Raw genomic sequence first — 27,876 nt, 5'->3', positions numbered from 1 at the left:
GTGTGTCCTCATAACTGCTGGACAGTGGTTAAAATTCTTACTCTCTGTCATATGCTTTGTGACATCATTCCAAGGAAGAGGAAGGGAGATGGGGGAGGGGGAGGGGATGGTTGTTGTCTCTTTACTGCCAGGTGAGGATAGGAGTCCAGGATCCCCACATGGTCTTCAGTGTATGATTGGACATAGTTAATTAAACAAAAGTCATTGCTCCCAAACTGGCCTTCTCTGACCTAACCGTGGTGGGAGTGCTAGGGTGCCCTGTTATAGCCTGAAGACGGTAAAAGTCTGATGTTTGTGGACCTGGTTAATCATGGGGCCATCTTTTTTCCCATGGTGTTCGGGTAAAGTGTCTGTTACATAAAACTAAATTTTTCTAGGATGCTTGTTTCCTGGCTTTTTGATTAGAGATAACAGGCTTTTGTTGGCACTTTTTTTAGTCTGCGCCTGATGCCTTTCTGGGTGGCCAGCTTCTTTGTTTCTAAGTCTGGAACATACAAACCAAAAAGAAAATCCAGAAGGTTCACTGCAGTGTTGTCTCTTGACTCCTGAGGCTTCCTTTGCACTTTTTAGAGTCGTCTTATATTTGATTTATGTATACCATCTAAGGGGTTTAGTTGTTTTTCATTGTATTTAGTGATAGGGATAGGGAAAATTATATCTACTCTGTCTGGAACCCATGCATTCTTATTGCTTTTGAAATGATCATTTAAAAATTCTATAATAAGTCAAAATATAGTATTGAAACAAAATGAAATCAAGATGTAGTTAAGATGGATTTAAAATCATAACTCCAACAGTAATGTTTATCTTAAGGTCACTATTACATCCTACCTGTATTTTTCTTAGTAAAGTGGGTTGACTATAAGAGAAAATTTACACAGAGAGGTTCAGTATTGAAATAATCAGTCAGACCATATTCATGACTGGAGATGAGAGGTAATGACATCACAGAACAGAATTTAAACAACTCTTAAAACAATTAACTTGGAGAAGGAAATGGCAACCCACTCCAGTATTCTTTCCTGGAGAATTCCATGGACAGAGGAGCCTGGCAGGCTCCATGGGGTTACAAAGAGTCGGACACAACTGAGCAACTATCACTTAACAGTTAACTAATGCTATTATAAGTACAATTTTATGGGATGCTTTTCTCCCACTAAATATTTTATTGTGTTATTCACATGACTGTATTCTTTTGAAAATATTTTAATAATTACATAGTGTTTCCTTTCATGGATATGCCACAACTTATTATTTGTCACTTAGCTCTTTATAATAGTGTTGACACTATAACATTTTTGAACTTTGATGTTTATTCCAATGTCTGATTATTTCTTTAGGATCATTTCTGAGGTATAGAATTTAGCCCCAAACGTTAATATATGTTTTAAGTTTCTTGACCTAAAGTAACTTAAAAGTTGCTATGAAGAAAGTATGTATTAGTTTATACATTGACTCATAGTGTTAGAAAATGCTTGTTTCACTAAACCCTCATCAGCTCTGAGGCTTTTTGTTTTAAAATACTTAACAGGTGACTTGGCTTATTATACACACACCTTTGTATGATACAGATTTAAGGAAGTGGTCTACACTCGTGGGAGCCATTTCTTTTGCTTTCTCAGCATCGTTTTCTACTATTTATCTGTGGTGAAAAATCCGTGAACCCACACCCAGAGGAGGAAGAAACCAGAAGTGGAAATGTAGCAGCAGTTGGCAGTTCAGTGCATTATTTATGATTGTGATGTTAGAATTAATCCAGTGAGATGAGAGAAGACAAACATATCGAATGCCATTCTGTCACTTGTTTTCCCGTTGGATATTTTGAGGATCCTCATTTGACTATTTGCAGCCAAAGCAGTGCTTTCTATTCATATTTTTTTTAATAATATTAGTCCTATCCTCTTTATCCATCCATTTATTAGACAAGATTTTCATTCTTACTAGTGTGTTGTATTCAGTTTGCAAGACCCAGGAGAGAAGGTGTGTTCTTTACTATCTTAAAATCGTTTCCCAGTGCCTTTCTGATGCAGAGGGGAATGACCTCAAACTCCTGGTGAAGAAGCTTAGTGGGATCTTGGGAAACTCTCCTAAAGGCAGAGGGGTAGGTGAGACCCAGGGCATGAGGCTGCTCAGCAGAGGTTCAGTTCAGTTGCTCGGTCATGTCCGAATCTTTGCAACCCCATGGACTGCAGCACGCCATGCTTCCCTGTCCATCACTAACTCCTGGAGCTTGCTGAAACTCATATCTGTCTAGTCGGTGATGCCATCCAACCATTGCATCCTCTGTCATCCCCTTCTCCTCCTGCCTTCAATCTTTCCCAGCATCAGGGTCTTTTTTAATGAGTCAGCTCTTCACATCAGGTGACCAAAGTATTGGAGCTTCAGCTTCAGCCTCAGTCTTTCCAGTGAATATTCAAGATTGATTTCCTTTAGGATTGATTGATTTGACCTCCTTGCAGTCCAAGGGACTCTCAAGAATCTTCCCCAGCACTTCAGTTCAAAAGCATCAGTTCTTCGGCACTTAGCCTTCTTTATGGTCCAGCTCTCACATCCATACATGACTACTGGGAAAACCGTAGCTTTGATTATATGGACTTTGTTAGCAAAATGATGTCTCTGCTTTTTAATACACTGTCTAGGTTTGTCATAGGTTTTCTTCCCAGGAGCAAGCATCTTTTAATTTCATTGCTGCAGTCACCCTCCGCAGTGATTTTGGAGCCCAAGAAAGTTTGTCACTGTTTCCACTTTTTCCCTATTTGCGATGAAGTGATGGTACCGGTTGCCATGATCTTTGTTTTTTGAATGTTGAGTTTTAAGCCCTCTTTTTCACTCTCCTCTTCTGCCTTCATCAAGAGGCTCTTTATTCCTCTTCACTTCCTGCCACTAGGGTAGTGTCATCTGCATATCTGAGGTTATTGATATTTCTTTCACAATCTTGATTCCAGCTTGTGATTCACCTAGCCTGCATTTTCATGATATACTCTGCATAGAAGTTAAATAAGCAGGGTGAAAGTGTACAGCCTTGACATACTCCTTTCCCAATTTGGAACCAGTCAGTTGTTCCATATAAGGTTCTTTTTTTTTTTCCCCCATTTATTTTTATTAGTTGGAGGCTAATTACTTTACAATATTGTAGTGGTTTTTGCCATACATTAACATGAATCAGCCATGGAATTACATGTGTTCCCCATCCCGATCCCCCCTCCTGCCTCCTTCTCCATCCCATCCCTCTGGGTCTTCCCAGTGCACCAGCCCTGAGCACTTGTCTCATGCATCCAACCTGGGCTGGTGACCTGTTTCACCCTTGATAGTATGCTTGTTTCAATGCTGTTCTCTCTGAACATCCCACCCTCACCTTCTCCCACAGAGTCTAAAATTCTGTTCTGTACATCTGTGTCTCTATTTCTGTTTTGCATATAGGGTTATCGTTACCATCTTTTTAAATTCCATATATATGTGTTAGTATACTGTATCGGTCTTTGTCTTTCTGGCTTACTTCACTCTGTATAATGTCTCCAGTTTCATCCATCTCATTAGAACCGATTCAAATGAATTCTTTTTAATGGCTGAGTAATATTCCATAGTGTATATGTACCAAAGCTTCCTTATCCATTCGTCTGCTGATGGGCATCTAGGTTGCTTCCATGTCCTGGCTGTTATAAACAGTGCTGTTATGAACATTGGGGTACATGTGTCTCTTTCAGATCTGGTTTCACAATTTGTATGGAAATACAAAAAACCTCGAATAGCCAAAGCAGTCTTGAGAAAGAAGAATGGAACTGGAGGAATCAACCTGCCTGACTTCAGGCTGTACTACAAAGCCACAGTCATCAAGACAGTGTGGTACTGGCACAAAGACAGAAATATAGATCAGTGGAACAAAATAGAAATCCCAGAGATAAATCCACGTACCTACGGACACCTTATCTTCAACAACAGAGGCAAGAATATACAATGGAAAAAAAGACAACCTCTTTAACAAGTGGTGCTGGGGAAATTGGTCAACCACTTGTAAAAGAATGAAACTAGGACACTTTCTAACACCATACACAAAAATAAACTCAAAATGGATTAAAGATCTAAATGTAAGACCAGAAACTATAAAACTCCTAGAGGAGAACATAGGCAAAACACTCTCCGACATAAATCACAGCAAGATCCTCTATGACCCACCTCCAGAATATTGGAAATAAAAGCAAAAATAAACAAATGGGACCTAATGAAACTTAAAAGCTTTTGCACAACAAAGGAAACTATAAGTAAGGTGAAAAGACAGCCTTCAGAATGGGAGAAAATAATAGCAAATGAAGAAACAGACAAAGGATTAATCTCAAAAATATACAAGCAACTCCTGAAGCTCAATTCCAGAAAAATAAATAACCCAATCAAAAAATGGGCCAAAGATCTAAACAGACATTTCTCCGAAGAAGACATACAGATGGCTAACAAACACATGAAAAGATGCTCAACATCACTCATTATCAGAGAAATGCAAATCAAAACCTCAATGAGGTACCGTTGCACACCAGTCAGAATGGCTGCTCTCCAAAAGTCTACAAGCAATAAATGCTGGAGAGGGTGTGGAGAAAAGGGAACCCTCTTACACTGTTGGTGGGAATGCAAACTAGTACAGCCGCTATGGAGAACGGTGTGGAGATTCCTTAAAAAACTGGAAATAGAACTGCCATATGACCCAGCAATCCCACTCCTGGGCATATAAGTTTCTAACTGTTGCTTCTTGACTTGCATACAGGTTTCTCAGGAGGCAGGTAAGGTGGCCTGGTATGCCCATCTGTTTAATAATTTTACACTGTTTGTTATGATCCACACAGTCAAGGGCTTTAGCATTATCAAAGAAGCAGCTGCTGCTGCTGCTAAGTAACTTCAGCCCTGTCCGACTCTGTTCAGTCCCATAGACGGCAGCCCACCAGGCTACCCAGTCCCTGGGATTCTCCAGGCAAGAGTACTGGAGTGTGTTGCCATTTTCTCCTCCAATGCATGAAAGTGAAAAGTGAAAGTGAAGTCACTCAGTCCTGTCTGACTCGTAGCGACCCCATGGACTGCAGCCTACCAGGCTCCTCCGTCCATGGGATTTTCCAGGCAAGAGTACTGGAGTGGGGTGCCATTGCCTTCTCCGCAATGAAGCAGAAGTAGATGTTTTCCTGGAATTCTCTTGCTTTTTCTATGATCCAACAGATGTTGGTAATTTGGTCTCTGGTTCTTCTGCCTTTTATAAATCCATCTTGTACATCTGGAAATTCTCAGTTCATATATCATTGAAGCCTAGCTTGAGGGATTTTCAGCATTACTTGTTAGCATGTGAAATGAGTACAGTTGTGTGGCAGTTGAGCATTCTTTGGCATTGCCTTTCTTTGGGACTGGAATGAAAACTGACCTTTTCCAGTCCTGTGGCCACTGCTGTGTTTTCCAGATTTGTTGGCGTATTGAGTGCAGCATTTAACAACATCATCTTTTAGGATTTGAAATAGCTCAGCTGGAATTACATAACCTCTACTAGTTTTGTTTGTAGTGATGCTTCCTAAGGCTCACTTGACTTCACACTCCAGGATGTCTGGCTCCAGGTGAGTGAACACTATCCTGGTTATCCAGGTCATTAAGACCTTTTTTGTACAGTTCTGTGTATTCTTGCCACCGCGTCTTAATATCTTCTGCTTTTGTTAGGTCCATACTGTCATTTCTGTCCTTTATTGTGCCCAACTTTGCTTGAAATGTTCCATTGGTATTTCTAGTTTTCTTGAAGAGATCTCTTAATCTTTCCCATTCTGTTATTTTCCTCAGTTTCTTTGCATTGTTCACTTAAGAAGCCCTTCTTCTCTCTCCTTGCTGTTCTTTAGAACTCTGCATTCAAATGGATATATCTTTTCTTTTCTCCTTGCCTTTCACGTCTCATCTTTTCTCAGCTATTTGTAAGGCCTCCTCAGACAACCATTTTGCCTTTTTGAATTTCTTTTTCTTGGGGTTGGTTTTGATCACCATCTCCTGTACAGTGTTATGAACCTCTCTGTCCAAAGTTCTTTAGGCATTCCATAACCTAAGCCTCTGGAATAATGTATCTATGGAATCAGATTAGGGCAGATGCATTAACTTCTTTACACTGAACAGAGACTTGTTGTTCTGGATGATAATGAATATAAAAGTAGGTGCAGATTAGTTTTGATCTATAAGTGAGAACCATGATCATCGATACCTGATGTGAAGAGGTTGGGGGTTGTGGGATAGAAATTCAGCTGTATCTGTTGTGCAGATATAAATCCAGGCACCCCTTACATGAGCACTATTTTCCTGCCCCTGCTCTCCCAGAGTTTATAATGAAGTAAATTTCCCTGACATATTAAGGGTCTCACACTTAACCAAAGGTCATTTATGAAAGAAGAAATTACTTTGGAAATTTATCCAAGCTATTTAATCACCTGAATTATGAAAAGTTCTGAAGTAATTCCCTTCATGATTCTGTGATAGGAACATTTTTCTTGGTAATTGGTGCCGTGTGCTTTATGGTCCAAGTCACTTCACTGTACTTCTCAGAGGAAACAAAGAGGTCTGTGAATAGTCTGAGTTTAGGTTATTTAGCTTTTCATTCTTTCCTATAAAATAGGAATCTGAATATGTTCTGAATTAGATGGGAAATGGACTTGGGGACTGGAGAAGGAAGAAGTGTCAAATTTTCCTTTCTGACTGCTCAGACTCTGTGGTGATTAGATAGAGTGGATTGACAAATTATTTCTGGACATCAGTCACTTACTAGTTTTCTACAAGTCTGTAAGAGAAGGAACAGAGCCTGAAGATCCATAGGGGACTCATTATTTACAGATTTCACAAAAAAACAGAAAGGATTCTGTAAACCCATTTGGGAAGCACAGGCTTAATCAGGTTCTCCAAGACCTCTTAGAGCCCTTGTGATAACTGTGTGAACTAGGAATCTGAGAGAGAGCATCGTAGTGCTTTTGAAATAAATCATAACCCTATGGGCCTTCCCCCATGTCCTCAGCCTTCCCTTTATCTATGTAAAAACTTTAGCCAAAGAATTAGTTTAATCAGAGAAGTGAGAAAATGCAGAAGCAATGGAAAACAGTCCAACAGGACAAAACAATAATAGTTTAGTCATCAAGCAATCTTGAGAACTTTTCATTTCTCCTCAAGACTTGTAGATAATATGCTGAGCCGTGTCGTTTGAGTGGTTTTATAGATACTGAAGGGCTTCCCTGGTGGCTCAGACGGCAAAGCGTCTGTCTGCAGTGCAGGAGACCCAGGTTTGATCCCTGGGTTGGGAAGATCCCCTGGAGAAGGAAATGGTAACCCACTCCAGTACTCGTGCCTGGAAAATTCCATGGACTGTAGGCTCCTCAGTCCATGGGGTCGCAAAGAGTCAGACACGACTGAGCGACTTCACTTTCACTTTTCTTTTTTCTTTCATAGATACTGAAACCCCCACCAGGGGAAAGAAGTTAACTACATGATGACCAGACTATAGCCATGACATAAGCTGCCACAGTTCCTAGAACTGGCCTCAGAGAAGTGGCAACAGACCAACCCTAGATCTAAAGGTTAACTGTACTTAATCAAGATGGCACTGATTAGACCACCTTATGACTAATTTCAAGATGACTGTCAGAGCTGATTGTGCTGTTTCTGTGTGTCTCCCCCTCTCTCTGACTATGAAAGCTCTTGCCCACTGATTATCAGTTGGGGGAGTTGGCCTGTGGACAGGAGTTCACTCCCCTAATGCCACCCCAGTTTCCAGCCTCCAAAATAAAGCAGAACTTTCTGTTTACCAGCTTTGCCCCTTAATTGGCTTTTGAGCAGCAAACAGCTGGACCCCTCTTTCAGTGACACTTTCATTTGGACGCATTCTTAACCCACAGGTTTCTAAGATGACCCTGGCCAGGTTTCACAAGGGCAGGGCTTTAAATGCAGTTTTCTCTGCCACTGTGTTCCTAGGTTTGGAGTTAACACTGCCTGGGTAGCATGAGAACAGCCACAAATGGCCATGGGCAGGGCTCCTTACATGGGTTGTGGTCGGATGAGTGGCAGATGAATATTGACCGATAACCCTCCTGCTTCTGCCTCTCCCTCATGTATCTACATTGCAGAGAGTAGACTGTTAATGAAAGGGATTCTCTGGAGTGGGTATTAGATCCCAGAATTAGCTCAGAGAGGAAGCTACTCTGGGTCAACTGCTATGAGACACTCCTCAGGCTGCTTGCATTAAGCACCACTGACCCCTGACCCTCTGAAGGGGCCCAGTGACACTGACTTGTCTTCCCGCAGGAATCCCACCATCCTGCCTCTTCTTTACTATTAATATGTCTTTCAGTTCAGTTCATTTGCTCAGTTGTGTCCGACTATTTGCAACCCCATAACCGCAGCACGCCAGGCCCCCCTGTCCATCACCAACTCCCGGAGTTCACCCAAACCCATGTTCATTGAGTTGGTGATGCCATACAACCATCTCATCCTCTGTCGTCCCCTTCTCCTCCTGCCCTCAATCTCTCCCAGCATCAGGGTCTTTTCAAATGAGTCAGCTCTTCGCATCAGGTGGCCAAAGTATTGGAGTTTCAGCTTCAAAATCAGTCCTACCAATAAACACCCAGGACTGATTTTCTTTAGGATGGACTGATTGGATCTCCTTGCAGTCCAAGGGACTCTCAAGAGTCTTCTCCAACACCACAGTTCAAAAGCATCAATTCTTCGGCGCTCAGCTTTCCTTATAGTCCAACTCTCACATCCATACATGACTGCTGGAAAAACCATAGCCTTGACTAGATGGACCTTTGTTGACAAAGTAATGTCTCTGCTTTCTAATATGCTGTCTGTGTTGGTCATAACTTTCCTTCCAAGGAGCAAGCGTCTTTTAATTTCATGGCTGCAGTCACCATCTAGAGTGATTTTGGAACCCAGAAAAATAGTCAGCCACTGTTTCCACGGTTTCTCCATCTGTTTGCCTTGAAGTGATGGGACCAGATGCCATGATCTTAGTTTTCTGAATGTTGAACTTTATGCCAACTTTTCCACTCTCCTCTTTCACTTTCATCAAGAGGCTCTTTAGTTCTTCTTCACTTTCTGCCATAAGGGTGGTGTCATCTGCATATCTGAGGTTATTGATATTTCTCCCAGCAACCTTGATTCCAGCTAGTGCTTCATACAGCCCAGCATTTCTCATGATGTACACTGCATATAAGTTTAAGCAGGGTGACAATATACAGCCTTGATGTACTCCTTTTCCTATTTGGAACCAGTCTGGTGTTCCATGTCCAGTTCTAACTGTTGCTTCCTGACCTGCATACAGGTTTCTCAAGAGGCAGGTCAGGTGGTCTTGTATGCCCATCTCTTTCAGAATTTTCCACAATTTATTGTGATCCACACAGTCAAAGGCTTTGGTATAGTCAATAAAGCAGAAATAGATGTTTTTCTGGAACTGTCTTGCTTTTTCGATGATCCAGTGGATGTTGGCAATTTGATCTCTTGTTCCTCTGCCTTTTCTAAACCCAGCTTGAACATCTGAAAGTTCACGGTTCACGTATTGCTGAAGCCTGGCTTGGAGAATTTTGAGCATTACTTTACTAGCGTGTGAGATGAGTGCAATTGTGTGGTAGTTTGAGCATTCTTTGGCATTGCCTTTCTTTGGGATTGGAATGAAAACTGACCTTTTCCAGTCCTGTGGCCACTGCTGAGTTTTCCAGATTTGCTGGCATATTGAGTACAGCACTTTCACAGCATCATCTTCCAGGATTTGAAATAGCCTAACTGGAATTTCATCACCTTTACTAGTTTTGTTCATAGTGATGCTTCCTAAGGCCCACTTGACTTCACATTCCAGGATGTCTGGATATATCTTTGATTGCTTTAAATGACTGTCTTTTTCTTTTCTTTGTTTTCCTGTTGAAGTATTTGAAGAGGAAATGTCCCATTGTGTTCTTCACATCCTTCTTGATTAAGGTGTGATGGGTAATGTCAAGCCAGGATATTTGCAAATGGTTGACAGTGACTCTTGAATTTTTTCCCCTAAGTTGAAGTCCTTAATGTCCTGATATCAATGCTATGAAGATCATTCCTTTCTCTCCCATTCTTGTAGTTTAGCAACATGTTCCTATAGGTGATTCCTATGAATCTTCTCTGTTTAAATGACTTTAAGAGTTTCCGGACATTTTTATATTTTTCAGATAATTTATAAAAATCTCAGTGTTGATTCTGGGAGAAACCCCTATTTAGACTCTCTGTACCCCAGTTTGTTTTGCAAACATTAAAGTAAATGACATTAAGATGGATCATTAGAAGTCTCTACTGATCACAAATCTTCTCTAACTTTCATTATCTATGAAGTTTGCACCACGGTCTATCAGTTTTGAAGTGTGCATATTTTCATATTTTAACTTTTTAAAAAATAAATGTCTTACAATTGAATGGCATCTTATATTTGATGCAGTATGAAACTAGAATAAATCTTTAGTTGGAGGATAAACAATAAAATTGTTTTTCTCTATAAACTCAACAGTCAGAAATAATCTATAAAGAGTTTGCATTTATCTTTAAGTATTTTCAGAGTTTCAACTACAATGAGTCAAATTTTTGCATCACTTTCTCTTCTTCTGAATCCAGTTTATTTTTCTGCCAGGAGTACACCTAATTGTAAAACCATAGATGAGGTGGTGTCAGTGATACACTAATTTTTTAATCTGACTCTTGGATGACAGTTTAGCTTGATCTAGATTCAAAGTTGAATTCCATGACTACTCTCCAGAATTTGAAAATGTGACTTCGTTGATTTCTGGCTGCTGTTGCTGGCCTTGGCCATCTGCTCTCAGGACAGTTTTAATTCCCTGTAGATAAACTGTCTTTGACTCTTTTGAGCTTCTAGAATATATTTTAATATACTACAGTTTCACTACAGTGTGATTTAGATTTTTCATGGCTAAAATACTGCTCATATTTATTTATTTTTGTTTTCCATTATGATTTATTATAGGATATTGAATATAGTTCCCTGTACAATACACTAGGACCTTATTATTTTATATATAATAATGTTATATGGTAATCCCAATCTCAATTTATCCCCCCTGCTCCTCTCTGCCTTTTGGTAGCCATACATTTGTTGTCTATGTGAGTCTGTTTCTGTTTTGTAAATAAGTTCATTTGTATCCTATTTTCTATCCCACATATTAGTGATGTCATATGATAATTATCTTTCTCTTTTTGACTTACTTCACTTTAATAGATTTAATTTTTTAGGTATATATTTTATTTTAGAACAGTTTTAGATTTAGAAAAAGATTGCAAAGATTTACTCATTTACCTCACACTTGGTTTCCCCTGTTATTTGTATGGTACATTTTATTATAATTAATGAACAAATATTGATAGAGCATTTTAAATTCAGGTCCATGCTTTATTAGGATTTTCTTGGTATTTTTATTACTTATTGTCTTTTTTCTGTTCGAGGATTGCATCCAGGTACCATATTCCATTTAGTTGTCTCCTTAGGCTCCTCTTGGTTGTGACAGACTTTCTTTGTATTTGACACTTTTGACAGTTTTGAAGAATACTGGTCAGGCATTTTGTAGAATATCCCTCAGTTGGGATTCGTCAGATGTTTTCTTCATGATTAGACTGGAGTAGTGTGTTTAGGGAGGAGGACCACAGAAGGAAAGTACCATCTTATTCTGTCATTATTAAGGGTGTTGTTATTTAGTCACTAAGTTGTGTCCCGCTCTTTTGCGACCCCATGGAATGTAGCCTGCCAGGCTCCTCTGTGGATGGGGTTTTCAAGGCAAGAGTACTGGAGTGGGTTGCCATTTCCTACTCCAGGGGATCTACCTGACCCAGGGATCGAACCTGTTTCCTGCATTGGCAGCCATTGGCAAGCGGATTCTTTACTGCTGAGCCATCAGGGAAACCCCCATATCAAGGGTACATACTGTCAATATGATTTATCACTGTTGATGTTTACCTTGATCATATAATTTTAGGCAGGTCAGGCCTCTCCACTATACAATTACTCTTTTTTTCCCCCCTGTCTACACTGTGGTCTTATATAAGGAAGTCATTCCGTGCAGCCTACATTTAAGTACTGGGGAGCTAAGCTCCATCTCCTTAAAAAGTGGAGCATCTACATAAACTATTTGGAGTTTCTCTGCATGAGAGATTTCTTTCTTTTCTCCCATTTATTTATTTATCCCGTGTGTGTGTGCATGTGTGCTTAGTTGTGTCTGACTCTTTGGGACCCCATGGACTGTAGCTGGCCAGGCTCCTCTGTCTATGGAATTTTCCAGGCATAAATACTGGAGTGCCTACTCCAATTAATTTATTCCACTATTCATTTCTGGCAGTGGACGTGGAGATATTTATCTTACACTCTGGTTATAATTCAATACTACTTTAGAAACAAAACAATTTTGCTTTGCAAATTGTTCTGGTTTTGGCCCCCTGGCCTATTTGTTCCTGTGACTCTTTGATGCACCCTCATCGTTGTGATTTTATGTATTTATTTTTTGTTCATGTTCTTATTTCCTGGCACTCAAAGCATCAAAAGATGCTCCAGGTCATCTTGTCTATTACCTGCCCAACACCTGGAGTCAACTGTTTCTCAAGGACCCCTGGTTATTTTTACTGGAGAATGATTAGGAAACAAAATCTGGGTAATAGGTGTACTACTGGGGCATCATTGTTTCTAGGCCCTCAAAGTTGACAGAGTAAGGAGATAAGTATGTGTACACTATCACACACACACACACACACACACACACACACACACGAGTATTTCTGTGTATAACATTGAAATCTATTATATATTAAGCTAAACATGGATTTTTCCTTGTGTATTCCACTCTACTCCATTACCATGTGGGTAATTCTAACCTCCTTTCCAACCCAGCAGTGAGAAATCTGACTCCCCTGCATCTTTCGTCCATTTACTTAATTGTTCAATTCCAGTATACCTGCAGTGGTTTAGAACTGTTAACCCAGACCTCTATGGAGAAGAGCTTTGTCACCTAAAGTGCAGTGCATGTGTACACTGCCATAGAGACTCCACTCATGTGGGAATTACTTAAGTCAGCACCCGTTTCTTCCAACTCTGTCAGGGAGGTTTTTACCTTTGTAATGTGTTTAGATCAGTTTCTCACGTTTTTGCATTCCACCTTGGAACCTCTGACTTCCTAAACGGTTTACTTTCAAATTTGTATACATTAAGGTTTATTCTTTGTGCTGTAAAGTTATATGGGCTTTCACAAATGTTTTATGTCTTGTGTTCACTATTGCAGTATCATACAAAATTGTTTCCCTGCTCTAAAAATCCCCTGTGCTCCATCTATTCATCCGTATAACCTCACATACACACAACTGATGATCCATTTATCAGTCCTAGGTTTGCCTTTTTAAGAATGTGTTATAATTGTAATCATAGAGTATGTAGCCTTTTCAGCCTGGCTTCTTTCACTTAGCAATATATAGTTAAGATTTATCTATGTCTTTCATGGGTTGATAGCTCATTTAATTTTATCCCTGAATAATAATTCACTGTACGAAGGTACCACAGTTCATCTGTTCACCTACTGTAGGGCTTTTTGGTTGCCTCCGAGTTTTGGCATTTATGAATAAAGCTGCCAAAAACATTCACATGAAGGTTTTGGTGTGGATATCAGTTCTGAAATCATTGGGTAAATATCTAGGACTGCAGTTGTTGGATAGTCTGGTGACACCAGGTTCAGTTTTGTAAGAAACTACCAAACTGTCTTCCAGGTTGGCTGTGCTGTCTACATTTCCACCAGCAGTAAATCAGAGTTCTTGCTGCTCCATACCCTCCTAGCAACTGGTATTGTCAGTTTCTTAGATTTTAGTCATGCTGATAGACGTGTAGTATGTCACCACTTTTTTTTGTTGTTTTTATTTGAAGTTTTTATCTTATATTGAAGTATAGTTGGTTAGTAATGTTGTGTTGGTTTCAGGTGTATGGCGAAGTGATTCAGTTGTACATGTACATGTATCAGTTCTTTTTCAAATTCTTTTCCCATTTAGTGTATTAATTTATAATTCCTTAATGGCATATTGAGAATCTTTTTGTATGCTCATTAGCCATCTGTATATCCTCTTGGTTTAAGTGTCTGTTCACGTCTTTTGCCTACTTTTTAGTAAGGGTGTTTGTTTTCTTATTGTTGACTTTTCCCCCTATATTTCAGATTCATGTTTTTTTATCAGAGATGTATTTTGCCAAACTGTCTCCCAGTCTGTAGTTTGTCTTTTCATTCTGGTAAGTCTTTCACAGAGCAAGTTTTATAAAATCCAACCTAGAGCTTTCTACATGGATCATCATCCGTTTGCAGTTGTGTTCAAAGGCTTCATCACCAAATGTGAGATCATGCTCGCCTGCCAAGTCCCTTCAGTAGTGTCCCACTCTGTGCGACCCTGTGGACTGCAGCACGCCAAGTCCTCTGTCCGTGGGATTCTCCAGGAAAGAACACTTGAGTGGGTTGCCATGCTCTCCTCCAGGGGATCTTCCTGACCCAGGGATTGAACCCACATCTCTTGTGTATTCTTAACCACTGGACCACCAGGGAAATCCCTCAGTTTCAGAAGTTTCTCTGCCATATTTTCAAGCCTGTTAATTATTTCCTTGGCTCTGTACAATCTACTCATGAGCCCATCAAAGACTTTGTTTCTTTCTTTAATTTAAAAATATTTGCATTGAATAGAATTTTGTACATTTTTGATAAAATATATTCAAATTTCATATAGGCATTCTTTATTTTTGTTACCTTTTAAAAAATTCCTAGTATTTCTTTTAGATTATTCCTTAGACTTTCCATATTCTTGCTGACATTACCCATCTGTTCTTGCTTGTTGTTTATTTCTCCTTTAGAGCCATTTAACACAGTGATCATATTATTTTAAATTTCATGTCTGATAATTTTAACATCTGTGTCATATCAGAGTCTTTTCTGATTCTTGCTTTGTTTCTTCAGACTTTTTTCTTATTTTTAGTTGCCTTATAGCTATTCTGTCACACACCAGAAGTGTCCTATAAAATAATAGAAATTGAAATAAATACACCTATCATTTGAGAATTTCTGTTAGTTTGACTAGTAGTTGGGCTGTAATGTTTGCTGTAGCTTTTGGTGCCAGAGGCTTCAGATTCTTCTATTGTCTTTTTGTCTCCCCTCTTGACTTTGATCTTTGCTCAGTACCCCTACTCAGAGGCGATCTGCAGCTCTTTCAGGGGGAACACACTGTCCTCCTTTTGGAGTGTTAGTGTGGTGGAAAGATGTGGGAGAGGGGAGGTGTTCTGTAGGTTCTGTGGTGTTAGGATTAAATCTCAGTCTTCAGTGGGCCTGTGCTCATGGGCCTGTGCTCCTGGGCTGTGGCCTTCACAAGTGTTTCTATCTTATTATAGCTTGTATGATCTGCCTACCACCACCCACCCCCGACCCCGCCCCAGTGAAACAGAAAGGCTACAGCGTTCTGGTGTGGGAGGAATGGTGGGGATCAAGTGCTGGAAAGCTTGGAAAGTGGCCTTTGCTAAGGTGAACGCTCTGGGTGGCCTGTCTTCCTTCCCCATGCCAGAGTTATAAGGGGATCTTTTGGGATCTTTCTTGGATATTTACCATAAGAACTTAATGGGGATCCTGGAGATAAAATTCATGAAAGTGTAGTTGTCCACATGATTGTGGGATCCTGGAGTTTCTTATTCTCACTCAAGTTCATCCTCAGCAGACTCATCAAAATGACCATGTGGGCATTGCTATAAGTTTATGGCTCTAATGGCATCTGCCCCAACTAAGCTGTGACTCTCTGAATTCGCCTGTTTCCAGATTTCTGTGTGGCACTTTACCCTGCAGTATCGATCTCTCATGGGTCCAGCTAAGGTCATTGATTTTCAGTATGTTCATTGTTGTTTGTTGTTGTTATGTGAAAGTGAAAGTGTTAGTTGCTTAGTCTGACTCTCTGCAACCCCATGGACTGTAACCCACCAGGCTCCTCGGTGCATGGAATTTTCCAGGCAAGAATACTGGAGTGGGTTGCCGTTTCCTTCTCCAGGGCATCTTTCCAGCCCAAGGATCAAACCCAGATCTCCTGCACTGCAGGCATATTCTTTACCGTCTGAGCTACCAGGAAAGCTGTAAGTGTGGCAGTGATTAATCCTAAGCTCTTTACATATAGGAGCTGAAAAAAATGATTAAACCTTGATTACTTTGTGAGTCATACTCATCTTCTTGAGGAACTTGTCAAAATTTCTTAAACTGAGAGTGCAACAATTTTGGTAATTTCTCAGTCATTATCTCTTTAAATTTTCTCTTTCTAAAGCTTTTTTAGATGTGTGTTAGATGTTTTCATTGTATCTTTCATGTCTTTTAAGCAATCATGTTATCCTGTATTTTAGGCCATCTGTTCAGGTCTGTCTTCATTTTACTAATTATTGTTTCAGATCTTTTTATTTTTAGTCTGTAACTTATCCTTTGAGTGTTTATTTCAGTGACTACATTTTTCACTTTGCAAAATTATCCTTTTGTTTTGTCTTGTTTTATCCCTGAGTATCTTATTCTTCTCTTGTGCTTTTGATATCTTTATATACGTAACCATTTTTAAACATGGGTATTCAGTATTTTCCCTCTGATATTTCTCTGGTCTGAATTTTGGGGGATTTGTTCCTGCTGACTTGGTTTTCTGTATCTTGGTCATGGGAGATTTTTTACTTACATATTTTATATTTTGCATCAGGAAGACATAATCATGGTTGTGGTTTATAAACAATTTTTTTTGCCTTTTTTTTTTTTTTTTGCTTAGTTGTTTATTCTCTCTGCTTTTGTCTGTTACCTCAAGTTTTACTGCTATGGAATAGTTTTATGCTACTTTCTTAGTTTGCAGAGTCCCCAGGCATTGTGGATTGTTTATATTTGAATTCTCCATCTGAAAGAAGACCTACACTTTCTGAGGAATTATAAAAAATGAAAGTGAAAGTTGCTCAGTCATGCCGGACTCCTTGCAACTACATAGACTAGTCCTTGGAATTCTCCAGGTCAGAATACTGGAGTGTGTAGCCGTTCCCTTCTCCAGGGAATCTTCCCAACCCAGGGATCAAACCCAGGTCTCCCACATTGCATTCGGATTCTTTACCAGCTGAGCCACCAGGAAAGCCCAAGAATACTGGAGTGGGTAGCCGATTACTTCTCCAGGGGATCTTTCCAACCCAGGAATCAAACCAGGGTCTCCTGCATTGCAGATGGATTCTTTACCAACTGAGCCACCAGGGAAGCCCTAAGTGCTGCCTTTTTTCCTCCACTGTCACCCCAGACTGAGACAGACTTGCCTGTGTTTCCTTCCAGCAGTGGACTCTTAAAGATCCTTGTGTCCCATGGCTGGGTGGATGGCATGGGGTTAGCTCCCCTCACCTATGGAGTGGGAGTTTAGCATTCAGTCCCACGGAGGCTTTGTTCAAGCTCTCTGAATATGACTGGCTGCCACTCTCCTACACCAGCTTATGCACTAACAGTGTCATTTTCGGTCCCTCTTGGATTTTTTGTTTTTGAAGATTTCTCTCCTTTTTTTATTCCCATTTACATTTAAGAAAATATTTCTATAATTTCCTCTAGCATCTCTAGGTGTTTGGTAGCAGGACAGTGTTCAGGTCATGGATTCGGCTGTTTTGTTAGAACCAGAATTACGTCTCCTGTGTGTGGTCTCAGTACACTTTTTGCTTCCCACATGCATGTTCTCTATTTCAGTTCAAGTTGTGTCTTCCTTTTGGCACCTCTGTGTCCTCTTTCCTAATTAATCTCTGTGTTTTTCCTCTGCACACACTGTGGTTATCTCATGCCTTGCCTTCATGCCATTAATTCAATTTTCAGCTGGGTCTGTTTTGTTCCTTCCTGGTTCTAATTTACTAGCCATGTAACTGTGTTGTTTTGGCTCTCAGTTTATTTGTTTAGCTCTTCAGTGTCCTTTTTGTTTCATTCAGGTCTTTTATAGTCTCATCTTTGAAGTCATGTTTAATTTGATCCAAGGTTTTATTGAGTTATATAGTAGAAAGAACTCACAGGAAGCATGCTTGTCTTAATTGGACTTTTTTCCAGATTATACTTTGTATTTTTTATGCTCATCTGTTTTCCTTTTCTTTCTTGCATTTGCTATTTTAAGTTATTTGTGTATTCATTGATTCATTCACTTCCAAACTATATTTGTGAATCTGTCACTCCAATTTTTTTTTATCTTGCCCATGCCTTACAAGTGTATGTTTACTCATAGTTTTTAATTTTCTGTAGTATAATAGTATAAACTTTTTTCTGTATTATTCTTTCCTTTTATGTGATTTTTACTTTATGTTAATTTGTTAAGCCAATTAATCTACATTGCTTGTGGAAATATTATATATGTCAAATAATAACAATAAAAAGAAAACATTACTGCTTTCACTTCTGGCTCCTGCCTTCTTTTATGTATATCATCTCCTTGTCTTCCCTTCCTGCAAGTTCCACACAAGGGTTCTAGTGACCAGAGTCTGCCTCTCTCCCCTTCTCTCCCCTGGATCCATAATCCCCCAGCCCCTCCACCCCTTCCTCCACCTTCCAGCTCTGCTGACTCAAGATGGAACTTCTTTTCTGGTTCTGCTCTTCTTCTCCATATCTTAGGCTTCATTCCTCTAGATTTGAGTCCTTTGGGGGACACTGGGAGGCTGTTCCTCTAATAGTAGCAGAAAGAATGTCTTTTAGCCCTAGTTAAAAGTGCGCCCCTGAACCCCTCATCCCTCCCTGGGGAGGCTAGGGCAGGCCTTTCACACTGTACCCCAAGATACAGACCTTGGGCAACCTGCAAATGAGCACTGAGATGGGGCCAAGCCCCTGGGTCCAAGCACCAGGATGTATTAAGAACACCAAGCCTGCACCAGTGATTTTCAAACTTCTGAGCTTTAGGACCCCTCTACTCTCATAAAAATTATTGCAAATTCTCTCCCTTCCCATTTTTTTTTTACATGTGTTACATCTATCAATATTTATTAGCATGTTTGAAATAAAGCCTAAGAAAACATTTTCAAGTCCATGAATCGATTTAAAATTATCATAAACCTGTGCCTTGTAATCATAACTAATATTTTAAGAAAAATAACTATATTCTCAAGCAAAACACATTTAGTGAGAAGGGTGGCATTGTTTCTTATTTTTTGCAAATCTCCTGAAGGCCCAGCTTTACAGAGGACTGGATTTTCTGATCTGCTTCTGCAGTCTGCTGCATTATATGTCTCGTGGCTCTGCAGAGCTCTACCAACTGCTCATGAGGAAATGAGGGTGAAACAGGCTAATAACTCCTGATAGTTGTGAAAAATTGTGGCTTCACTAATCCTCTGAAAGCATCTCAGAAACTCAGAGGTTCCCGGTCTATACTTTGAGAATTTCTGTGATGTATGGAAATCAAAGGGAACCGTTTACTGTGACCATCACCAAAGTGTTTCTTGTTAGGAAGAATACTGGGAGCAGAGTTGCCTGGTGGCTGAAACACAAGTGTTGAGCTAAACAGGTAAGGGACTGGGTCTCAGCTTCTGCATGAGCTGTGAGACCTAGGGCCATGGGCTGTTTGGTTTCACAGTTGATATCTTTATATATCCCTCCCTTTTGATTATAAAGGTGATACAGGCTCACTGCAAAACACTCAAACAGAACAGTGATGTATTCAGTTAAATTTGGGAACTCTTCCTCTAGTCCCCATTATTAGATGAGAATAATAATAGCACTGACTTTGTAATTTTCCCAAGACTATAATGAGTTTGAAAAAAAAAAAAAAGTGTGTGTGTGTGTGTATGACATTCAGAAGACTGCAGACTCTTGAATTTAGCTATGTTCTTTTCATATGACATTTACTGGTATCCTCTGTGATGAAAATCATTGGCTTGTTCATCTTTTGCCCTTTCTTTCTGTTGGACAGAATTATCTGATTGTGTGCCTTTTTCTTACTGATATGTAGGCATTTATTTCTTATTCTGGATATGAATCTTTTCTCAACCTAATATCTTGCTGACTCAGGGAGAATCACAGCCTCTCTATTTTTCTGTTAAAAACAGGACAAAAACATGGCTGGTGTAAAGATTAAATTAGGTAAGAGAAGTAACCCTTTTTATAAACTACAGAGGACTACAAAAATAAGGATTTATGTTATCCAGCAACTTTCTCTGCAAACAAGAATCGAGACACAGATCTATTATTACCTGTTTTTTTTCCTCAGCATCTACACAAAAGCAAAGAGAAAGTGTCGGAAGCTCTGCAAAATAAAGTTGAATAATGTCACCCTGTAACTTCCTGAAGAATGGTTGCTGTGGGAGTGCAGGATGGCACATGACACATCATCAGAGTGGTCGTGCTCTAAGGCAGCCATGTGATTATTCCAAGAGACTGATTTTTAAAAAACATATAGTGTGCTTTAAAAATCCCTTTATTGAGGTATGATTGACATACCAAAAGCTGTACATACTTAATGCATACAATTTGAAGTGTTTGCAGATAAACATACACCCGTGAAACACTCACCACAATCTATGACATTAACATAGCCATCACCTCCCAAAGTTTCCTCCTACTGTCTTTTTAAATTTGTTGTTAGAATTATTATTTCTATGATAAGAATACCTAACATAAGGTCTACCTTCTTAGCAAATGTTTAAGACTACCTTACAGCATTATTAGTTATAGACTCTCTGCCTCACTGGGGGTCTCTATGGCTTGTTCATCTTATAGACTGAAACTTTGCACCCTTGGACAGAGACCTCCCATTCCTTTTCCCCCAAATCCAGTCTCTGGCCGCCACCATTCTGCTCCATGCTTCTATGGGTTAGATTATTTTAGATTTCTTACACAAGTGGAATCATGCAGTCTGTCTTTCTGTGGTTTCTTTGATTTAACATCACATCCTCCAGGTTCATCACACTGTTGGAAAGAGCAGGGTTTCCTTCTTTTTTGAGACTAAATACTATTCTGAAGTGCTCAGACTGAAAAGCAAAGGAGAGGTTGGTTTTGGGAGTGCTTGTGTACTGATTTTTGTGGTTCCATGGTAGCCAGGGGTCCTGTGTCGTCCTGTGAGATCCCAGGGTCAGGAAGGAGCATGGGTCTTGTGGGGGAGGTGGGTGTGTGTGTGTGTGTGTGTGTGTGTGTGTAAGAGAGAGAGAGTGAGCGCCACCACATGGGGATGCACTGGAGTTGAGACACATGTCACAGCCTATGCGACACTGCCCTTGTCCCTCCTACACTGGGAGGTTGTGGGGGCATCTGCTGTCTCCCCATTTCCCAGGAGTGAACACTGAAATCGTGGACAGTGAATGCTTAATAAGAGGAGCTGATTGGAGCCCAGGAGGTTTCCCAGCAGCCAGTGTGGGCTCTGCCCTCTGTGCAAGCCAGTCTGGTTGGGTCAGGGCCATGAGGGACAGACGGTTGCTGAGGGTCTGGAGTCCCTGGAACCCATGCCCAGATCCTGTGCTGTTTGCTCCCAGAAGGTCGTCGTTGTTCTTCAGTCACTCAGTCATGTCCGATTCTTTGCAACCCTGTGGACTGCAGCACGCCAGGATTCCCTGTCCTTCATCATCTCCCAGAATTTGCTCAAACTCATGTCCATTGAGTCGGTAATGCCATCCAACCATCTCATCCTCTGTTTGATCTCCTTGCAGTCCAAGAGACTCTCAAGAATCTTCTCCAATACCACAGTTCAAAGGCACAATTCTTTGGTGCTCAGCCTTCTTTATGGTCCAACTCCCACATCCGTACATGACTACTGAAAAAACCATAGCTTTGACTAGACGGACCTCTGTTGGCAAAGTAATGTCTTTGCTTTTTAATATGCTGTCTATGTTGGTCAGACTCTATTTTGGGGAGCTCCAAAATCACTGCAGATGAGGACTGCAGCCATGAAATTAAAAGATGTTTACTCCTTGGAAGAAAAGTTATGACCAACCTATTGGTTGTTTTTTGAATGCTGAGTTTTAAGCCTGCTTTTTCACTCTCCTTTTTCACCTTCATCAAGAGGCTCTTTAGTTCCTCTTTGCTTTCTACCGTAAGGGTGGTGTCATCTGCATATCTGAGTTGATTGATATTTTTCCTAGCAATCTTGATTCCAGCTTGAGCTTCATCCAGGCCAGCATTTCGCATGATGTACTCTTCATATAAGTTAAATAAGGAGGGTGACAATACACAGCCCCAGGGGGTTATACCTGCCTGTTTTTCAAATCCCCTGGGCCTGGGTCTGGGGTCAGGGTTTGGAAACCCCCTTCTCACCCCTCCCCCCACCAAGAATCCCAGTGTTGGACCCCTGTGATTCCAGCCTGTGTGGGACATGACCACTGAGTTCAGCTTCATTTGCTGATTCCTGATGTCACACAAGTGTGAGGGCAGCACGGGAGGCTGGTAGCTTCCGTGTCAGTGGAGAAGGACAAGGTAAGGGAGGAGAAGCTTCCCTCCCGACTCCATAGGGAGTCAGAGCTGTGGGTGGTGAGGACAAGGCTGGGAAGGGGTGACGGGGAGCTGGGTGGGAGGGGACCTTGCGGTGTAGACCTTGCAGGTCCTGGCTACCTGGCTGTGCCTTTGGGGGCCAGCCCAGGGTGGACTGGGAGGGTGGCCATCTTCTGTACTCACAACTTGAAAACTGGTGGCTAGGTCTCGCTTTTCTTTATGTAACATAGATTTATTGTACATGAAATGATGTTCAGATAACTCGTTATCCTTGTGGGAAGAAACCAAAAGTAGAGCTAAGTCCCTTCTGACACAGCTAGACCACTGGCAGGAAGGTTCTTCCTTGGGTTGAATTGCACTCTGTCTCCCTGGTGCCTGTAGTCTTGAGGCCACAGGTCTGCGCAGGCTGCAGCTTCCTTCTTGGAGCCCCTGAGCTTGCAAAAGAGGAAGGAGGAGGGTGTGCAGCAGGAAGGGCCCCCAGGAGTTGAGGGGGAGCAAGGTCTTAGAAGGTGGAAGGTGCATACGGTGGGTGTGAGGGGTCATGGCTTTGGTGTTGCAGAGTCATAGGGAGTAAAGGTCATGTCTCATTTTCGGGACCCCATCTTCATCCCTCTGGTGATGTTTATCTCCCTGACATCCTTTCTGAAGATGCCATCTACCTGTCCTCCATGACTTGTCACCATTTGTAATTACAGGTATGTCATTGTCAAATTATATTATCCCACCCTTCACCCACATTTTATATTCTGTAAGCTCAGGGACCATGTCTGTTCAGTTCACCATGGTGCATGTCAGGCTGACATAATGCCCGAAACAGAAAGTGCTTCACAATTATTTTGTCGCATGGGTGAATAAATGAACACTTGGTTGGACTATGGCTTAAAGAAGGGGCTGTGTGCTGCCCTAAGGACCTAAGACTTGATTCTTTTAGCAGTTCAGCTGGAGAAGGGCAGAGAGCTATTCTGGAACTGAACAGAGGTCAGACTGTGAGGGTCCTTTCTTCCATCAGCTTGGCTGCTGTAACCAGCATACCACTCACTCTTTTTTTTTTTTCCACTCACTCTTAATGACACACATTTGTTTCTCACAATTCTGGAGGCTACAGAATCCAAGATCAAGACACCTACAGCTCTGATGTCTGGTGAGAGCCTACTTCCTGGTTCATAGATGGCTGTCTCCTTGCTGGGTCTTCACATGGCAGAAGGGGTGAGGGAGCTCTTTGAGGTCCCTTTAATAAGGACAACAGTCTTGGTTCTGAGGGTGAACCCACCCCTATGACCTAAACACATTCCAAAGACCCCACCTCCTCATACCATCCCAGTGGGGGGTAGGTTTCAACATAGGAGATTTGGGGGTGACAGAAGCATTCAGTCTTTGGAGGGGAAAGGACATGCTTCCCATGGGGATGAGAAGGAGATGCCACTGTGCCTTGTACCATGCAGACTGAGAGAGCTGAGACTCAGCCAGTGGGTGGCCTGGGATGGGAGATGGGGGGCCCACCTTGGGAACACAGACAGGAGCCTCCCTGCTGGTCCTGCAGGCTTTTCCTGGGTCTCTATGGAGGCCCCCCCACCTGCATCGCTGCTGTCTCCATTGGAGGCTGGCTGCTGCTCTGCGTTGATTACAGTTTGAAATGCTTGCTCAGTCCCATGCCACTACACACTGCAGAAATCCCGTTTCCCTCTAATGAGGTTTCAGCTGGCGTGTTGGAAAGAAGAAAGGCTTTTAATTAGATTGGTCGTAATTGAGCTCCCAAACCACAGAAGCCTTTCTCTCAGAAGATAAAGACACGGATGCAATTAAGAGAAAGAAGCCACCTGAATGGAACACTGGCTAATTTTAAGTCCATTAAAAACAACAATTCCTTAATAAGTTGAGGCAAGGGACATATGTCCTGAAAGAGTTTATCAGCGCTTTCAAATAGCGCTGGGATCAGACTGGAACTAGAGCCCTCATGCAGTGCAGATGCATGACTTCGTCAGGGACTGTTCACTCTGCACAGAGGGAGGTTAGCTCCACAGATATTTCTACCCAAACCCCTGGAAGGTGTTATTTTGCAAAAGGGGGATATATTTTTCTTGTGACCAGACTGGCAACTTCTGGATATAGCCCCTGGCCTGAGGTCCCTGGGACTTGGTCCCCTGTCTTTCTCCAGGCAGCCTGATCCCCTCAACGAGATTACCTTCCTGCCCCCACTGTCATCTCTCAGAGATGCCCAGGGCAAGCTGCTGGGGCAGGGACACTGATGTGTCCAAGAATCTCTGCCAGCTCCTTACACGTTCAACACATTTGTATTTTAATGAGAAGCAGCATTCATTTCTCACTTGCATCCCTGCCCTGTGACCACGCCCCAGCAGATGGTGTTCTTTCTGCCGCTGGGTCTGTTTTTGCGAATGCTACCAGGGAACCAGGCCAGTTAGTTCCTTTAGAAGGAGCTCATGATCTCAGCCTCAGGGCATCTCAGCATTAATAAGCACTTTCCCGTGGAGGGGGTGAAATTGCTAGTTTGTGGAGTCTTTTTTGGTGCGAATTGAACACGAAATATTGAACAACAGCGTTCTTAGTAGAACTACTGCAGGAAACTTGCTCATTTTTCTCCGTGCCCACCCTGGCTTTTGCTAGCCACTTTTGGGCCTTGCCAGCCATGATTTAAAAAAAAAAAAAGCTGATTGCATCCCAGTTGGAAAGGCCTGAAGTTGGCTAGCATCTTCTTTGGGTGCCTAGTGCGGGGGCAAAGTCACCGTTGATATGCTGCCTCACGCTCCCGGGACAGAATGCAGACTTGGCATCCTTCTGGAGCCCACACTCAGGTTGGAAATGTGGAAAGAGAGCTCTTGACCCAGATCCAGGTGTGAATGTTTCCTTCATAAAGTCAGCTCACCTTTCTGACCCTTAGTTTGCTCACCTGGACAGGATTTACCTTGTTTGTGTGTGTTAAGGGCCTGGTGTGCTGCCTGGTTGAAGGATGGAAGAAAAGGTAGCAGACCCAGGAAGAAATGGGGCCCACATGGCATTGTTAGCACAGGGGCAGCAGCTGTCACGGGAGGGCTCCCTTTCCCACGGTAGGGAAGCCCAAAATATTTCAATTTGCTTAAAACTCTATCCATTCTTATAATAAACTTGACTTTAAATGATTGGAATTTGCACCCAGTCTCATTTTTTTTAAGTATACAAGTGATTTTATAAAGTGTAAGTAAAAGTAAGTTAAACTGTTAGCAGGTATCATCTCTGGATGGTGGGGTTGCAGGGTTTTAATTTCCTCCTCTCTACTTTTCTATCTTGTGTAAGAGCTCTGTAATGAATGTGTAAATAGAAAAGCTTCACTCCAGGGAAATACTGGAGTATATTTGGAAGTGCTTGGTGAATTCTAATTTCCACATATACCAACCGTCCCAACCATCAGACTGGTGCATGAATAATGGTATCATTTTCTTTTAGGGAAACTGTATAAACCATGTCTTTGACTCTTTATTTTTTCCTTTAAAGGATGAGAAGAATCAAGTGTTGACCACCAACATTTGGCTGCAAATGGTAAGTTGCAACAGTGGCCGTCCTCGCCCATGGGGCTTCCTGCTCTTGCATCCGAGATGTCTGAGCTGGAATTGCAGGCAAGGTCCCTGAGAGTATCCAGGACTGTCCTGCCTGCCTCCACGTTTGCCAGCAGCGAAGGAGACCACCCTACCTTTGCATGTGCGGCACTACACCCTGCAAGGCTCAGTGCATGCTCCTGCTTCACAACAGGGTGACTTGGGGAAGTTTCAAAAGCAGAAACATGCACATAAGTCGTAAATTGCAGGTTTGCATGTGAATGTCCACAGCCCGCACCATAACTGATCCCCAGAGCTCCAGAGTGCCTGCCCAGCTCCCCCTGTCTCTAGCCGTGCATGTCTTAATATGGCAGAGCAATGCCCAAGCCAGAAGCCTTCACGCTTCCTGCTGTAGAGATCTCTGCAAGAATTTCGAGATGCTGTATTTTTTCATTCATGGATTTTTTTACCTTGCCATCTAAAGTTCTAACCTAGATTAATTAACTACAAAATATATCACTTCCATCCAGCTGTAAATATAAACATTTAAAAATAAAACTGTCAGTCTCTATTTTAAATTGAATATATTTAAATTCTGTATAATTTGACATGCCTATCATTAATCAAAAAAACATATACAAACATGCCCTTCTTTAGCTGGTGGATATTTTACATAGTCCCTTTTTCTCTCTGCACTTGCCTTTCTTTTCCACACAGAATTTTATCCTTGAAAGTCTTTTTATTAATGATTCTGACTTGGTTCTCTCCAATGTAAATATTTACATAAAAATTATTCCTTCAGAAAAGTGTTAAGAATTTTTCTTCTGGATTGATTTAGGATTACAGTGATTATTGGTATATAATTCATCAAGGTGAAACTAATTATACATTTTAATAATTATTAAACAAAAAATTGGAAATCGACCTCTCTACCAAAGATGGGGCTTTTTAAAAAATTCATTAATACATTCATAGATGCCTATTTTTTATTGCTAAAATTGAGACATAGATACAGATTTCACCATCAATTCTATAACTTTTAAAAATAGAAGTAGTAACATGTAGAGTTCAGAATGAAGGGCAGTTTGTGATAGCAGCATTACTCATTCCCTTGAACTTCTTACAGATTATATGCCAAAAATAATAGTCTGAGGGTCTTGCCTGCAGGATTTAAAGGAACTTGCCTCAGTGTGTGGATCCCACCTGCACATCCGTGCCCTCCATCTCCAGCTTCACTTCTCTTGCCAAGGGCGCAGGGTCTGTTCTCCCATGGAAGCCAGCTCTTCCTCATTGGATGTGGTCCTGTCTCCTGGCCCTGCTGTGAGGGCTTTCACAACTGTTCCTGTTGCCTCAAGCATCATAATAGTGTTTGTGTCACTCTCAGTATACAAATATACTGCCCTCTGGGGCTTCCCAGGTGGCGCTAATGGTAAAGAACCTGCCCGTCAATGCAAGAGACAAAAGAGACATGGGTTTGATCCCTGGGTCAGTAAGATCCCTTGGAGGAGGTCATGGCAACCCACTCCAGTATTCTTGCCTGGAAGTCCCATGGCCTAAGGAGCCTGTCCATAGGGTTGCACAGAGTTGGACACAAATGAAGTGACTTAGCGTGCACGCATATTGCCCTCTGTCCCCATGAACCCGTCTAGTGACTCCCTGGTTTTCTCTTACCTTTTACAGCAACATTCCCCTGAGCAGTGCCCTCCCACCCCAACTGTCCTCAATCTCTCCCTTTGCATTCTCACTTAAACTAACCTTCATCTGGCTATGTGTGCAGGCATGCTCAATCGTGTCTGACTCTTTGCAACCTCATGGACTGTAGCCTGCCAGGCTCCTTTGTCCATGGGATTTTCCAGGCAAGAATACTAGAGTGGGTTGCCCTTTCCTTCTTCAGGCTGTGTGTGAGCAAATCACTA

At 41.5% G+C, this 27,876-nt stretch overlaps 1 protein-coding gene across 2 annotated transcripts in view; it reads left to right on the top strand.

Moving 5' to 3' along the window:
- LOC122706945 (neuronal acetylcholine receptor subunit alpha-7) overlaps positions 1-27,876 on the top strand; it is a 141,048-nt gene that overhangs the window by 31,311 nt on the left and 81,861 nt on the right. For both annotated transcript variants that reach the window (XM_043922550.1, XM_043922549.1), the window contains exon 3: positions 25,920-25,964. In XM_043922550.1, coding sequence (XP_043778485.1) covers positions 25,920-25,964 — 45 coding nt within the window. The remainder of the gene's footprint in view (positions 1-25,919; positions 25,965-27,876) is intronic.

Source organism: Cervus elaphus, chromosome 13 (assembly GCF_910594005.1).
Source record: "Cervus elaphus chromosome 13, mCerEla1.1, whole genome shotgun sequence".
In the NCBI taxonomy this organism is placed as follows: Eukaryota; Metazoa; Chordata; class Mammalia; order Artiodactyla; family Cervidae; genus Cervus; species Cervus elaphus.
Note: the sequence above shows the minus strand (reverse complement) of the source record. Positions and strands in the feature narration are given on the sequence as shown.